Genomic DNA, 12,914 nt, shown 5'->3' with positions numbered 1-12,914 from the left:
TCATAGGGTGGCCATGAGTCTAGCCGATGGCAATCAACAATAAGAACAAACAAAGGTAAAGTGGATAGCCCTGTCTTCAGCCCTGAGCTCTGGTGGTGGAGTCTGGAGCAAGGTGCACTTCATCTCCTGCAGTTCATCCACCAGCAGCCTTGGGGAGAAAGCTGGGCAGGTTTCTCCCGTGGGAATCCCAGCCACACAGCCTGAGTGAAGGGCACTGTGAGCCAGAAGCAACAGACAGCATGAGTTTTTGCATTTTAATCTTTAATCAGGAATGTTAGAGATGAGGAGGAAAGAATGTTGTCTTTGAAGCCTTCATTGTCTCTGGCAGCCAAGGCGAGTTCGATGACGTGGCTTTTCAGAATTCTGGTGGCTCAGTTGGTAGCATGTTGCGCTGCTAACCCAGACGGAGTGGCAGTTTGCAACATCACCTGCTCTTTATGACGCGTCCCCAGAATAATCTGTGGATTGATTTGGCACAGCTCAGCTTTGTGATTGCTGACCGACCACACCTGCCTGGGTGATTGAGAAAGAAAATACTGGGTCAGGACAGGAGAGGAGAGTGCTCCCTTCTACTTCCAGAAGGGGGCAGCATCCACTAAGACCTCTCAGGTCTGGCTCTGTTCAGGGAGGAACTGGGTGGACGGAGAGCGTTCAGGACAAGAGCAGGTGCTCTCAGCGGAGCAAAAGTAGTTGCTTTGAGAAATTCTCTGCAGAAAGGCTAAGAAATGTGAAGCTTAGCATTTTTGCTGTAGGTTTAGGCAATGCTTTGAGCCGATCCCCTCTTGGGCCAGCATGATAAAGTGAGAGCTCTTCTTCCTGTTTGTGTTAAGTCTTCCTCTAACTCATAGTTTGGTGCTTCAAACCACCAGCCACCCTGTGGCAGGGGAGGCCTGGGCAGGCAGCTCCAGCAAAGATTACAGCCTTGGAAGACTGCTGGGCCGCTTCTGCTCTGCCCTGTGGGCTCACTCTCAGTCGGAATCGACTTGATGATCATGATATATAAAGACAACTAAGCAGAGAGTGGTGTTCTGGAGAACCTGTTTCCTCACGGAGGTGTCGTGCTTTCCTGTGGCTCATCTCCTGTACAGGTTGAATGAACTGAATCTCTCCTGGTGCTTGGACTTCAGTGAGCAGCATGTGCAGGTGGCCGTGGCCCACGTATCAGAGACCATCACCCAGCTAAATCTTAGCGGCTACCGAAAAAATCTACAGAAGTCAGGTGAGAGCCATGTTGGGGAGGGGCCTTATCAGCAGCAGCAACAGGAATGCTAGTGGACTGACTCACTGTTGTCCAGTTGGAACCGACTCATAATTGACTCTCTGTTGGTTTTCTGAGGCTGTAAATAGCATGGGAGATTGCCCATCTTTCTCCCAGGGAGCCAGTGGTGGATTTGAACCATCAGAGAGGCCAGCCTGTGAGGTATCATCACACCTCTCCCTACAGACAATGCCATCAGAGTTTCTCTAGAACAGATCCCCTAGCATAGATCTGGTGGATGGAGCATCTTCTAAATGCTACTTCCTTTAAGTAGTTTCATTGAATCCTGTGTACATTGTAATTATTATCACATTACAGATGAGTTGATTCGTTGATAAAAACAGAGAAAGGTAACCAGTTACACAGTGTCTGGTTGTGAACAAGATATCATTCCTATGTATGTCTATAAGTTGAATTAGTAGATTAAATCAGAACTAGTACATGTTGCCATGTGCCATCGAGTTGCCTGCGACTCATAGTGACCCTCTGTACAAGAGCTCTAAAGCTTGCTCTGTCCTGAGCCAGTCTGACTGACTCTGACACATTGGCCCCCATTATCTAAGTTACTCTATCAATCTGTCTTGTTCACGGTCTTCCTCTCCTGCATTGTCCCTCCATGCTTCTAACATGATGTCCTGGCTCTGTGCTCAAAGTATGTGAGCTGGAGCTTCAAAATCTTAGCCTCCAAGGAGAAACTTGGCATCACCCTCTTCGTTCAGTAGAACTAGTGCATACCATTGTTAATTAGCTTTACTTTAGTTCCAGACAGGAGCCTTGGTGGGGTAGTAGGTTACAAATCTTCGGCTACTCCATGGGAAAGAGATAAGACCATCTACTGTCGTTCAGATTTACAGCCTGGGAAGCCTGGTAATGTAGTATATTACATATTGGCCTGCTAACCCAAAGGTCTGTGGTTCAAATCCACCCACTGCTGTGTGTCAGAATTCTGGGCACTCACCTCTCATAAAGATTTATAGCTTTCGGACCCTATGGGGGAAATGTGCTATGTCATTATCAGCTAGGGTCCATATCAGCTTCATAGGGATGAAAGAATAATTTGTGTAATATTAAGAAAAAAATATTGATTTATAATGCTAAATCATTACAAATGGTGACAATTATTCAGTGGTTCTAACATACCACCACAGGCTCGTTTTCAACATGTGGACATCACCTAATTGAGTTAACCTCACACACACAAACATACACACACAAACCTTTTCTTGAAGTTGATGCTGGTGTATTAACATATTGGAGTGTGGGTGTTTTGTTTGCTACTGTTGTTAGGTGCCGCAGAGTCTACAATGACTCAGCAACTTTATGAATAACAGGTTCAAACCTTGCCCTATCCTGCACCGTCCTCACTATATGCACCACCACGCTCAAGCCCATTGTCACAGTCCTGATGTCCCTTCATCTCGTTGAGAGTCCTCTTTTACTGACCCTCTACTTTTCCCACCTGTCTGTTTCTAAGGGCTGATGCCTTCTGACAACATGCTTGTTATAACTTTTTTCTAAATATTTAAAAAGATTAGAATCAAGTATTTGCAGAAGACAACTTGAAATTGAAATAACTTTTGAAAACTTCTTCTGGGTAAGGAAGTTGAAGCAGGCTGTAGCAAACTCTAGCCCAGAATCTTCTGAGCGATCAGGGATTTGAGTGTTTTGCCCATACTTTGATCCCTGCTGTTTCCAAATGCTTGCGCTTTCGATGATGTGGACATTTTCATTGTTAAGTGCCATGAGCATTAGCTGCAGTTCATACAGCAGAGTTAAACACTTCCCAGTCTTGTGTCATCCGCACACTTGATTTCTGTTTTAGTCCATTGTTGCAACCACTGTGCCTGCAATCTCGTTGAGGACCTTCCTCTTTTTCACTGACTGTCTAAAAGCTAATCTTTCTCCAGGCTCTGGCCCATACTGATAACTCACAAGAAGTATGTAAGACAAAGTCTCAGCATCTTTGCTTCTAAGGAGCATTTTGGCTGAACGTTATCCAAAACATTTGTTTCTTTTTATGGCAGTCCATGGGATAGCCATTATTATTCTTTGCTAACACGTTAATTCAGAGGCATCACTCCTTTTTTGATCTTTATTGTCCAACTTCCCATGCAGATATTACTGTTGTTGTTGGGTGCCATGGAGTTGCCTATGAGTCATAAGAACCCTGTGAATCTGCACCTTGTGCTAAGGTCCTTGTTAAAGTCGTCCTGTCAGTCTACCTCCTTGAGGGTCATCCTCTCTTTCTACTCTGCACTTTTTTCTAAGATTAGCTTCTCCTGACAATATGCCCAAAGTATGTGCAACAAAGTTCTACCATCTTTGTCTCAAAGCAGCATCCCGGCTTCCTTCCTCCAAGAAAAACTTGTTTATTCGTTTGGCGGTCCACTGCAATTCAAAGACCCAATTCTTCTGTCATCCATTTTCATTGTCCCACTTTCAGATGCATAGGAAATAATTGAAAAGAGTATGCCTTGGATTAGGTGCACCTTAGTGTTTAAGCTGCCATCCTTGTTCTTGAACACTTTGGAGAAATCCTTGACAATGGATTTTCCCAGTGCCATGAGTCTTTGATTTCTTTACTGCTGCTGCCTGGGTATTGATTTTAGATCCAAGTAAAAATGAAGTTGTTGACAAAGTGCAGTGTTTTTCTCCAAAAGGTTAAACAGGTCATCCTTAATTCAGGATAATATGATTCCATTCTTTCAGCCTTAAGTTGAAAACCTCTTTTTTTCTTTTAAGATATTGTTGATGTGTTTTATTACCACTTGCCTTTCTAACTCCAGTCTTTGTCTTTGGTATTGCAAACATTACAAATAAATATACAGATACGGTGGCATCAGCAACAACAGCCCACTGTCAGTAGTAAATATTACTAACAATGTCATTGTGTGCTTTTGAGTCGGAACTGACACGTAGTTTACCCTGTTGGGTTTTCAGGGGCCATAAATCACGTGGGAGGATATTGCCCATTTTTCTCCCACAGAACAGCTGATGAGTTTGAGAAAAAGATGTTTGTAAGTGTTTTTTTTTTTTCCTAAGCTTGAATTTATCATAAAGGAGTATAATTTTATGTACTTGTCCTCAGCTGCTTTCATTTATATGGGAAAAAAATGCTTTTGAAAAGCAGAAATTTTTTTTTATTAGTTTTAGTGAACATGAACATTTACAGAGATTATGGGTTTTCATTCATTCATTGTTGCACTGTTTTCTCTACCCTCCTCCTCAGTTCGTTCTTCTTCCCCCCTGCCCTTTAATGTCTGTTTTAATTGTCCAGTTGCCACAGTGTTTGTCAAAGCCAGTTCTGATTAATCTCCTTTGTCAGTGTGTCCTTTGCCATTCCCTATCACTCCTCCCTGAGAGAGACTTCACCCTGATTTTAAGGAAAAGGGGATGGTGTATTCTCTTAGCTACTTCCTGCTGAAAAGGGACACTGTAGGTTTCAGGGTGAAGATCTTCTCTCACTACTCTAAAGGGCCCCTTTGGCAATAGGAAACATAGACTATTATGGAGATTGATTTTGGAATTTAGATGCACTGTTATCAATTGTGCTTAGCCATACATGTTCATATCCTTGAAGATGTATCATGGAAGTGTTGCAGCATAGAAGACGCAAATTTAGCTAACAAGTTAAAAGTACATGAGTCAAAAATTAAAAAGCAATAATATTCTGAGTAGAGGTTCTAATAGTGGCATAAATCAAGTTACAGAGGGAAGGTGGTTATTACAATAAAAGGCCTATTGACTAACACTTTGTCTCTTATAGTATAGAGGTTAGGAACCTCAAGATGTAGAGGCTCAGCTATGTCATTTACTGTTCTTAAGTCCTGGAGCAAATTCCATCTACCACTGGGTTGTTTTACAACTCGGAAGTCCACATGCAAGGCAGAAGGTGAAGTAAGGAACTGCTTATGAGGTTTTCCGTCCATTCCAACAACTAAGAAATAGTGAGAAGAGTTGGGACCTCAGAAGGTGTTTAGGGCCAATTAGTAGGCTCTGTGTCCAGGAGAAAATGAATATACTTACCAGTAATGTTAATGCTCACCCACAGCTCTTCTGGGAGGATCTAAATCATTGAAGCGCCCTCCTTTGTTTCCAGCTGGGAGCTGGGGCCTGTTAGTCCTGTCAGCCACGAGGACCTGATATGGGCCGCCTTTAAGCAAGTGAGTGGGAGCTTCCTCTCTACTCCCTTGCCTATCTGTGGTTCTCGTCTGTGACACTGTCTGCTGAAGTGGCCCAGCTTTCCACAGTGGAAGCAATTCTGACCTCCTTTATTACCTTTGGGTGGCACTGTATATGAGTAAGATTTGCTTTTCCTGACACAGGCCCTAAACTGACAGTAATAACTGCCCCAATAATTTTGGCCATTCTCTGGTCTTTTCTCTTCCCTCTAGATCTCAGTTTTTAAAAGAGGGAAAGATTTAAACAAATGTATAACAAATAATTTTGAACATTCTAATCTTTTAATGTTAAGGCTAGAAATAGTAATATCATCATTTCCAATCCAGAGATACATGTTCCAATGCAGTTCCTATTTTCCATAAATGGGAAAAGCAGAGATTTTTTTAAAAAAGTTCTTATTTAAAATTTGTTTTTCCATTTTTATTTTTAAGTAAACACTTCCCATTTTTAAAATGTTCACTACTTTCATACGCTTGTCTGCCCTCTGTCACTTTCCACTTGGTTTGGGTCGCTCACTAAACAAATGTTTAGTAAGTGCCTACTATGCCGGAAGCCCTGCGCCCTGCTGGAAAATGTGGCCTTGAGCAAAACAGATAGAGTCAGCCTTCTGAAACTTCTGTTCCAGTGATGGAGCCAGACGGGATGAGCTGGCGCTTATGTGGAGATGATGACCACACAGCTCTGAGATACTCTCAGCTTTTGAACTCACTGCAGCAGTAATAGGGAAAAAATTCCGGTTATAAACGGGCACTTGCAGTTCAATCTTGTGTGACTTATAGTTACACTGTAAATTATAGGTGGACATTCAATTTCATGTTAGGTCAGTTTCCCTAGCTCATTGATGATTAAGGATCAGCTGTGTTTTGAGTAGAGAAGTCTATAAAATGATCAAATATGGGAATAGTTTAAAGACCGACATAAGAGAGTTTGGCAACAGAAAGAGAAAAATAGTCCTGTGGTGACATAGTGGGTAAGGAGTTGCACCGCCAACCCAAAAGCAGGACGTTCAAATCCGCCAGCTGCTCCTCGAGAGATAACCCATCTCACATATGAAAACCTGCTGGAGGGTCAGCCATGAGCTAGTTCTGACTTAACAGCAATGAATTTAAGTCCAAGATTCAGGAAAAGGAATGTAGAGATATAGCTGCAAGGACGGGGGGAAAAAAGCTCAAATACCTTCACATTTGCATTGTTTGTCGTGACTTTCCCCCCCCTCTCCAGTAGGTAACATTGGTTCATTTTCCTATTCTTAGAAGCATCAAATTCTCAGAAGTCATTTGTGAGACACCACTCTTAAAATCTACGATTGACATTTTGATCTGTTTCCATTCAGCTGCTCCTCCCTGGCCACCCCTTCTTGCTGGTGTTTTAAGGAAATCAAGATTATAAGGCATTGTTTTGTTTTCACTATACAGATCCTGAGTCCATTTCATGCCATGAGATGTTGCAATACTTCAGTGGCATCTCTGTGGGACAGTTCTGCTCTGTGCAGTATAGTTGCTGGGCTCTAAGTCAGTCTTGGTTCTGTGGCACTGGGCAAATGAAATGCAAATGAGATCCCCCACCCCCACCCCCGCCCGCCCTTCTCTACCAGCCAACTTTTGCTGCTACAAAGACAAGGTATGGATTGCTCTTAACAGTCATTGTACACTCTTCTCTAGCCAATTTCAGTAGTTTCACAGATGGTTGTCTAGGATTTTCTGAGTAGAGTTTTTTTGGTTGCTGTAGTTGTTATGTGCCATCTAGTCACCTGTGACTCATAGTGACCCTATGTACAACAGCTCTGTTGTTGTTATACACTGTCAAGTTGCCTGCGACTCATAACAACCCTATGTTCAGTAGCTTTGAAGCCTGTCCTGTCCTGAGCCAGTCTCACTGACTCAGATACACCAACCCCCATTGCCCTAGTTCCTCTATCAGTCCAACTCATTCAGGGTCTTCCTCTCCTGCATTGTCCCTCCACTCTTCCAAGTGTGATGTCCATCAGTTCTGATGCTTGCCCTGTCCTAAGTCAGTCTCACTGACTCCGGCACACCTACTATCATTAACCCATTTACTCTATCAATCCATCTCTTCCAGGGTCTTCCTCTCCTGTGCTTTCTTTCCACCCTTTCAAGCATAATGTCCTTCTCGAAGTACTGACCCCTCTTGATAGCATGCCCGATGTATGTGAGATGGAGCTTCAAAATCCTTGTCTCCAGGGAACAAATTCACCCTCTCCAATACAGACCTCTTTGTTCTCTTGGCAATCCATGGTATACTCAATACTCTTCTCCAGAACAACTCAAAAGCATGGATTCTTCTGTCATCTTTAGTCATCTTCCAGCTCTCTGATGGATAGCAAGTAATTGTGACGACCATAACCTGGATCAGGCGCACCTTAGATGACAAATTTCTTTCTACTATATCTGCAGAGGTAGCTCAATGATCAAACACTTGACTATTAACTGAACATTTGTCAGTTCAAATGATGCACCGGCTGCAGGAAAAAGAGCAAGAAATTGACTCCTGTCAAGATTACAGCCTAGAAAACCATATGAAGCAGTGCCCCCTGTCGCATGGGGTGACTGTGTGTCCATATTGGCTCGGCAGCACCTCCCTGTTAGGATCATGTCTTGACACTGCGTTAAATGGTAATAGTGATAGTGGGGCCCTTTTCTGTCCTCACTTAGTGACCATCCTGTTTTCTCTCCTTAGATGTCTCTACCCTCATTAGAAGATGCCCCAATCTTGTCCACCTCGATTTAAGGTATGATTTTGTTTATTTTAGAGCAAGATTTGGAAAAGCATGATTTGTTCATTGGGGGGGGAAAAGAAACCTTACTGCTGAATGAAAGAAACTGAACAGCAGGCTGTGTCTGTCTCCACCACTTTGAGGCTGGGGAACAGATTGTGAAATGCTTTTCTTGTGCTCTGTTCTAGTGACAGTGTCTTGCTAAAGAATGACTGCCTCCAGGAATTTCACCAGCTCAGCTTTCTCCAACACCTGGCACTCAGTCGGTGCTATGACATAATACCCGAAAACTTACTGTAAGTATATATACATTTTTTCCCTTTAAAGCTAAGAAGGGGCAGGGAATAAAAAGAGACATTACTTGGTGTTCATATTAATAATAGTAGACGTTTACGCCATAAGCTTCACTCTCAGTGTATGACAAACGGTAAGGAAAGAACAGCAAGTTTTTATCTAAGCCGAGTTTTTACGTAAATGGTCTGGAGAAGTTGTAGGTGAAGTTTCACTGAACCTTTGCTGCTGAGCAGTGAGCAGGCTTATCTATTAGAGTACTGGGCTAGTGAATGCAGTGTATTAAGCTTTGAGTTGATAGAGCAAAGTTCAGTTCAAATCCACCATCTGCTCCTTGGGAGAAGGGTGAAACCTCTGCTTCTATAAAGGTTACAGCCTCAGAAATTATGTGAGGCATTCTGTTCTGTCATAGGGAGCTCTGTTTGTGTAGTCTGTAAAGAGTTACAGTATTAACCTAAAGTCTTTGTTGCTTTAGCAGTTTAACTCTTCCAGTGGTTCTGTGGGAGAAAGCTGGACAGTCTTCTCCCATGTAATTAGAGACTTGTTGGCAGGTTGGCTGTGTTCTAGTTGTTTGTTGTGTGCCATAGAGTCACATCCGACCCCTAGCTGACCCTCCAGTGGGTTTTTAGAGGCATTTAATCGCACACGAGGAGATTGTCCATCCTTCTCCTGTAGAGTAGCTGATGGGTTTGAACCACATGATTTGGGATTACAGTATAGCTTCTCACCACTGGGCCACCAGAGTTCCTACTTGTTGGCCATGGGCTTGAGGGTTCCTGTGAGTTAGAAACAACTGGATGGTGGTGGGTCTGGTTTTAAATTGTAGCGAGATTACCAAAAAAAGGGGGGTACTCAGAATGTAATTGGGAAGCAGACTCGGGTATTTTTTTGTTGTTCTTGTATTTCCATATTTTTCAATTCAGCAGTAGTTGACTCCCAATGCCTTTTGCTGTGAACTTGAACCTGCTCTCAGAAGAGTTCTGAAATTTTTTAGTGATACCTGTTCTGGCTGGTCAAGCAGAAAGAATGGGAGCATGTGACGGTATACATCCTAAGAATCCAGTGCCCCCTTAAGGAAATTGAGATCCAACTAAGTGGAATTATTTGTACAAAGCTGCAGAGTGTCAATGTTTAGTTGAATCTAGAATTTATGTTTTCTGAACACAGGCAAATAATTCTTTCTGTTTCTGATTTCATGACCTATACAAAGTCTTTTGTGGGTTTTGGTTTTTTGGTTGTTGTTGTTTTTTTTTAAAAAAAAACCTGTTCAGCAATTTACAAAATTGTAGGAATGCCATCCATCTTTCTTTGATAGAGCACTGTATTCGGGTCATCCTGGGAATAACAGGAAGCTCTGGTGGCCTGTTACTGGTAAGAAATAATGACTGGTAAGAAGCTGTGCTGCAATCCCAAAGGCATGCTGTTTGAAACCACCAGCTGCTCCATGGGAGAAACATGGGCAATCTCAGTCTCCTCCCATGTGATTTACAGCCTCTGCAAAGCTATGGGTTGGTTCTGACTCGACAACACATGACAACAAGAGTCTTTAAAAAAAGATTCCCTTTAATTCTAACCTAAACTCAAAGAACCAAACCCACTGCCATCAAATCAATTCTTTATAGTGACCCTTCATTCATTTCCCAAGGCTGGGAACTGTTAAAAGAGACTGCTTGACTTGTCCCATAGAGCTTCATACTGCTAACATTTGGATTAGTAGTATAGCATGTTAACACTGTACCACTGTGGTGGTTGTTCAGTGCCATCAAGTCGACTATGACACATAGTGACCTGTGTAACTCGGAGCCCTGCCTGTCATGGGCCAGTCTCACCATCTCCAACACACCCTATTGCCATTGTCACTGTGTCCGTCCATCTCAATGCGGGTCTTCCTCTCCTGAGCTGACCCTCTATCATTCCTGGAATGATGTCCTTCTCTGAGGACTGATCCCTCTTGGCAACATGCCTTAAATATGTGAAACAGAATTTCACAATCTTTGCCTCCAAGGAGCAACCGGGTTTCACCCTCTCCAGGATGAACCTGTTTGTTTTCTTGTGTTCCAGCCCAGAGGGTGGAAAAGTCTCCCTGATTTCAACTATAAATGGCAGTTTCACTGAAAACTAAGATAAGCCAGTTTCTAGCATTTGGTCACATACTGTCCCTGTTACAGCTGCAGCAGAAATGCCACAAGTGAGTGACTTTACAAGAATGTGTTTTCTCACAGTTCTAGAGGCTACAAAAGCCCTCAGGATTTATTTCGGTCGAGTTGGAACCAACTCATAGCTGATCACCCAGTGGAGATCCATCTCCGATGGAGAGTCACTGTGAGTCAGAGACTGTAACTCGCCCAGGAGAGGAAAGCCCATCTTTCTCCCGAGGAGCAGCTGGTGGATTTGAACCACCCCCGTTTGAGTTCAGCTCCCTGTCCAGTCGTCCATATCCACCGCTTCCCAGTTGCTGCTCCTTCCTCATCGGTAGCCCTTGGTTCCTTGGGGACCTGCCTTCACCTGCCATCTGTCTCTTGCACTGTCTGTGTGCCTCCTCTGTGTGGAATCTGCTCTGTAACTCAGAATTCACTAGGCTTGAGACATACCTTGAGATGATACTGACCTCATTAAGAAGAGAAAGAAAACCCTATTTCTTCATAGGACCACAGCTATGGGCCACCTTGTTAGAGCAACCCTTTGTATAACAGCGAAACCCCCAGTCCTGTACCACGATTTCCGTTTTATTTGTTGCAGTCACTGTTGATGTGTTACTGCGGGTCGTCCCCTCTTTCACTGACTTTCTTCCTTACTTTTTTATAACCCACTACTTTTCCTGTCCTCAGGGACTCATCCCTCCTGGTAAAACATGCTTTGTGTCTAAGGAGCACTCTACCTGCACTTCTTTATAGGCAAATTTGTTCTTCGGACAATGCATGATATTCTTCGTCGGAACCATGATCGGGGTCGTCAGATCTTTGGGCCTCTTTCATTCTTTGCTTTTGCAAGTCTATGAAGCGATTGAGATACTTTGACGAGTCAGGGGCACATTAGTCTTCAAAATAGCCTCTTTGCTTCTTACCATTTTAAAAAAAGTCTTTTGTAGTTCAGCTTGGTGGAGAGTCACTGTGAGTCAGAAATGGCTCGGTGCCAATAGGTGTTTTGGTTTTAAAATAAGAGAAATTGGGGCAATAGAAACTCAGTAGAAGTCAGACCCTCACATGAAATTGTGATTAAGAGGAAGATTGTCTTTGAACTTTTAGGTAAAAAGAGTATATTTTTTTTAGGCATCATGTAAACTCACTCACTGCCATTGAGTGTGTTCCAACTCCTAGCAGTCCTCCATTGGATTTCCAAGGCTGTGAATCCTAATGGGAGGTGACAGCCCATCTTTCTGACAAGCTGCTGATAGGTTCGAACCACTGACCTTTTGGTTAGCAGAGCAACATGTTGCAGATTACACCACTCCAACTTCCTGTTAGGGCAATAGTGTAATAATTTACCTTCTGAACCTTTTCAAGAGAGTGCTGTTTATCTAACATTAAGAAATTTCTCAAGGTAAAAATTTTTCCTCCTCATTTCTGTCATTGTGGCAGCTGACATATATAAAATGCCCAGTAAAAACGTAACACTGTGTTGTCATTCATTTTCAGAGAGCCATTGATGCTAAAGAATTTAAGCTTATTTATTTCTCCTCTCTGGTGTGGGGAAACAAAATGTGTGTGTATTTCTCCTGTAATACTACTACTTTAAATACTTACATATTTTTTTTCTTCCTTAAAAGCCTATTCATATTGTATACATTATTTCTATATCCCATAATTGACCTATTCTCGAACCGGTTCTAATTTTTGTCCTAATTACTCTATTTCTCATTCAAATAAGAAACCCAAGCTAGACATACAAATTGAGCCGAGGTTAGTACAAACTTAAAAACATACATGCCTAAAGAATTTGTAATTGGGGAGTTTGAGGTTTTGTAAGGAAAACAAGAGTATGTCCTTGTGATAAAGATATGAGTCTATAAAATATCTTTTAGTTTCAGAAGTAAAATCCAGCAAAGATACTTAAAATAATATCAATGTCATTTTACATGTCTTAGATTAGAAATAATGGCTCTTAAACTGTTCCTTTTTGCCATTCCATAGTTTGCAAAGGCTCTTCGGTAGTCGAATAAAAAAAGATGATAGCAAAAAATATTTATCTTGAGAAACACTGAGTATGATGTACACTAACCAATGACTTGTGAGGTTTTACCACTTTTCTTTTCATACTCCTATTTCCGTGTTCTGTTGTTGATTGTCATCGAGTCGGGCATAACTCATCGCGACACTATGAACAAAAGGCCTGAAGCCTTTCTATAACTATCAACATTTATCAAAGTTCATAGAGTTTCCAGAGGCATATTGTTTAGGAAGTGGATGCCACTCCTTCCAATCTGTGTTCTAGAATATAGTATATTTTAAG

The 12,914-nt window shown here is 42.4% G+C and overlaps 1 protein-coding gene across 1 annotated transcript in view; it reads left to right on the top strand.

Annotated features, from left to right (window-relative positions):
* Positions 1 to 12,914, top strand: part of SKP2 (S-phase kinase-associated protein 2, E3 ubiquitin protein ligase) — a 53,701-nt gene that overhangs the window by 37,049 nt on the left and 3,738 nt on the right. The window contains exons 7-9 of the mRNA XM_006902356.1: positions 1,089 to 1,219; positions 8,138 to 8,189; positions 8,363 to 8,470. Of these exons, the coding sequence (XP_006902418.1) occupies positions 1,089 to 1,219; positions 8,138 to 8,189; positions 8,363 to 8,470 (291 nt within the window). The remainder of the gene's footprint in view (positions 1 to 1,088; positions 1,220 to 8,137; positions 8,190 to 8,362; positions 8,471 to 12,914) is intronic.

The sequence above is a fragment of the Elephantulus edwardii genome, unplaced genomic scaffold (assembly GCF_000299155.1).
Source record: "Elephantulus edwardii isolate Elephantulus edwardi_28Jun2011 unplaced genomic scaffold, EleEdw1.0 scaffold00395, whole genome shotgun sequence".
Taxonomy (NCBI): Eukaryota; Metazoa; Chordata; class Mammalia; order Macroscelidea; family Macroscelididae; genus Elephantulus; species Elephantulus edwardii.
The sequence above is the reverse complement of the archived record's forward strand: the minus strand, read 5'-3'. Positions and strand labels throughout refer to the sequence as shown.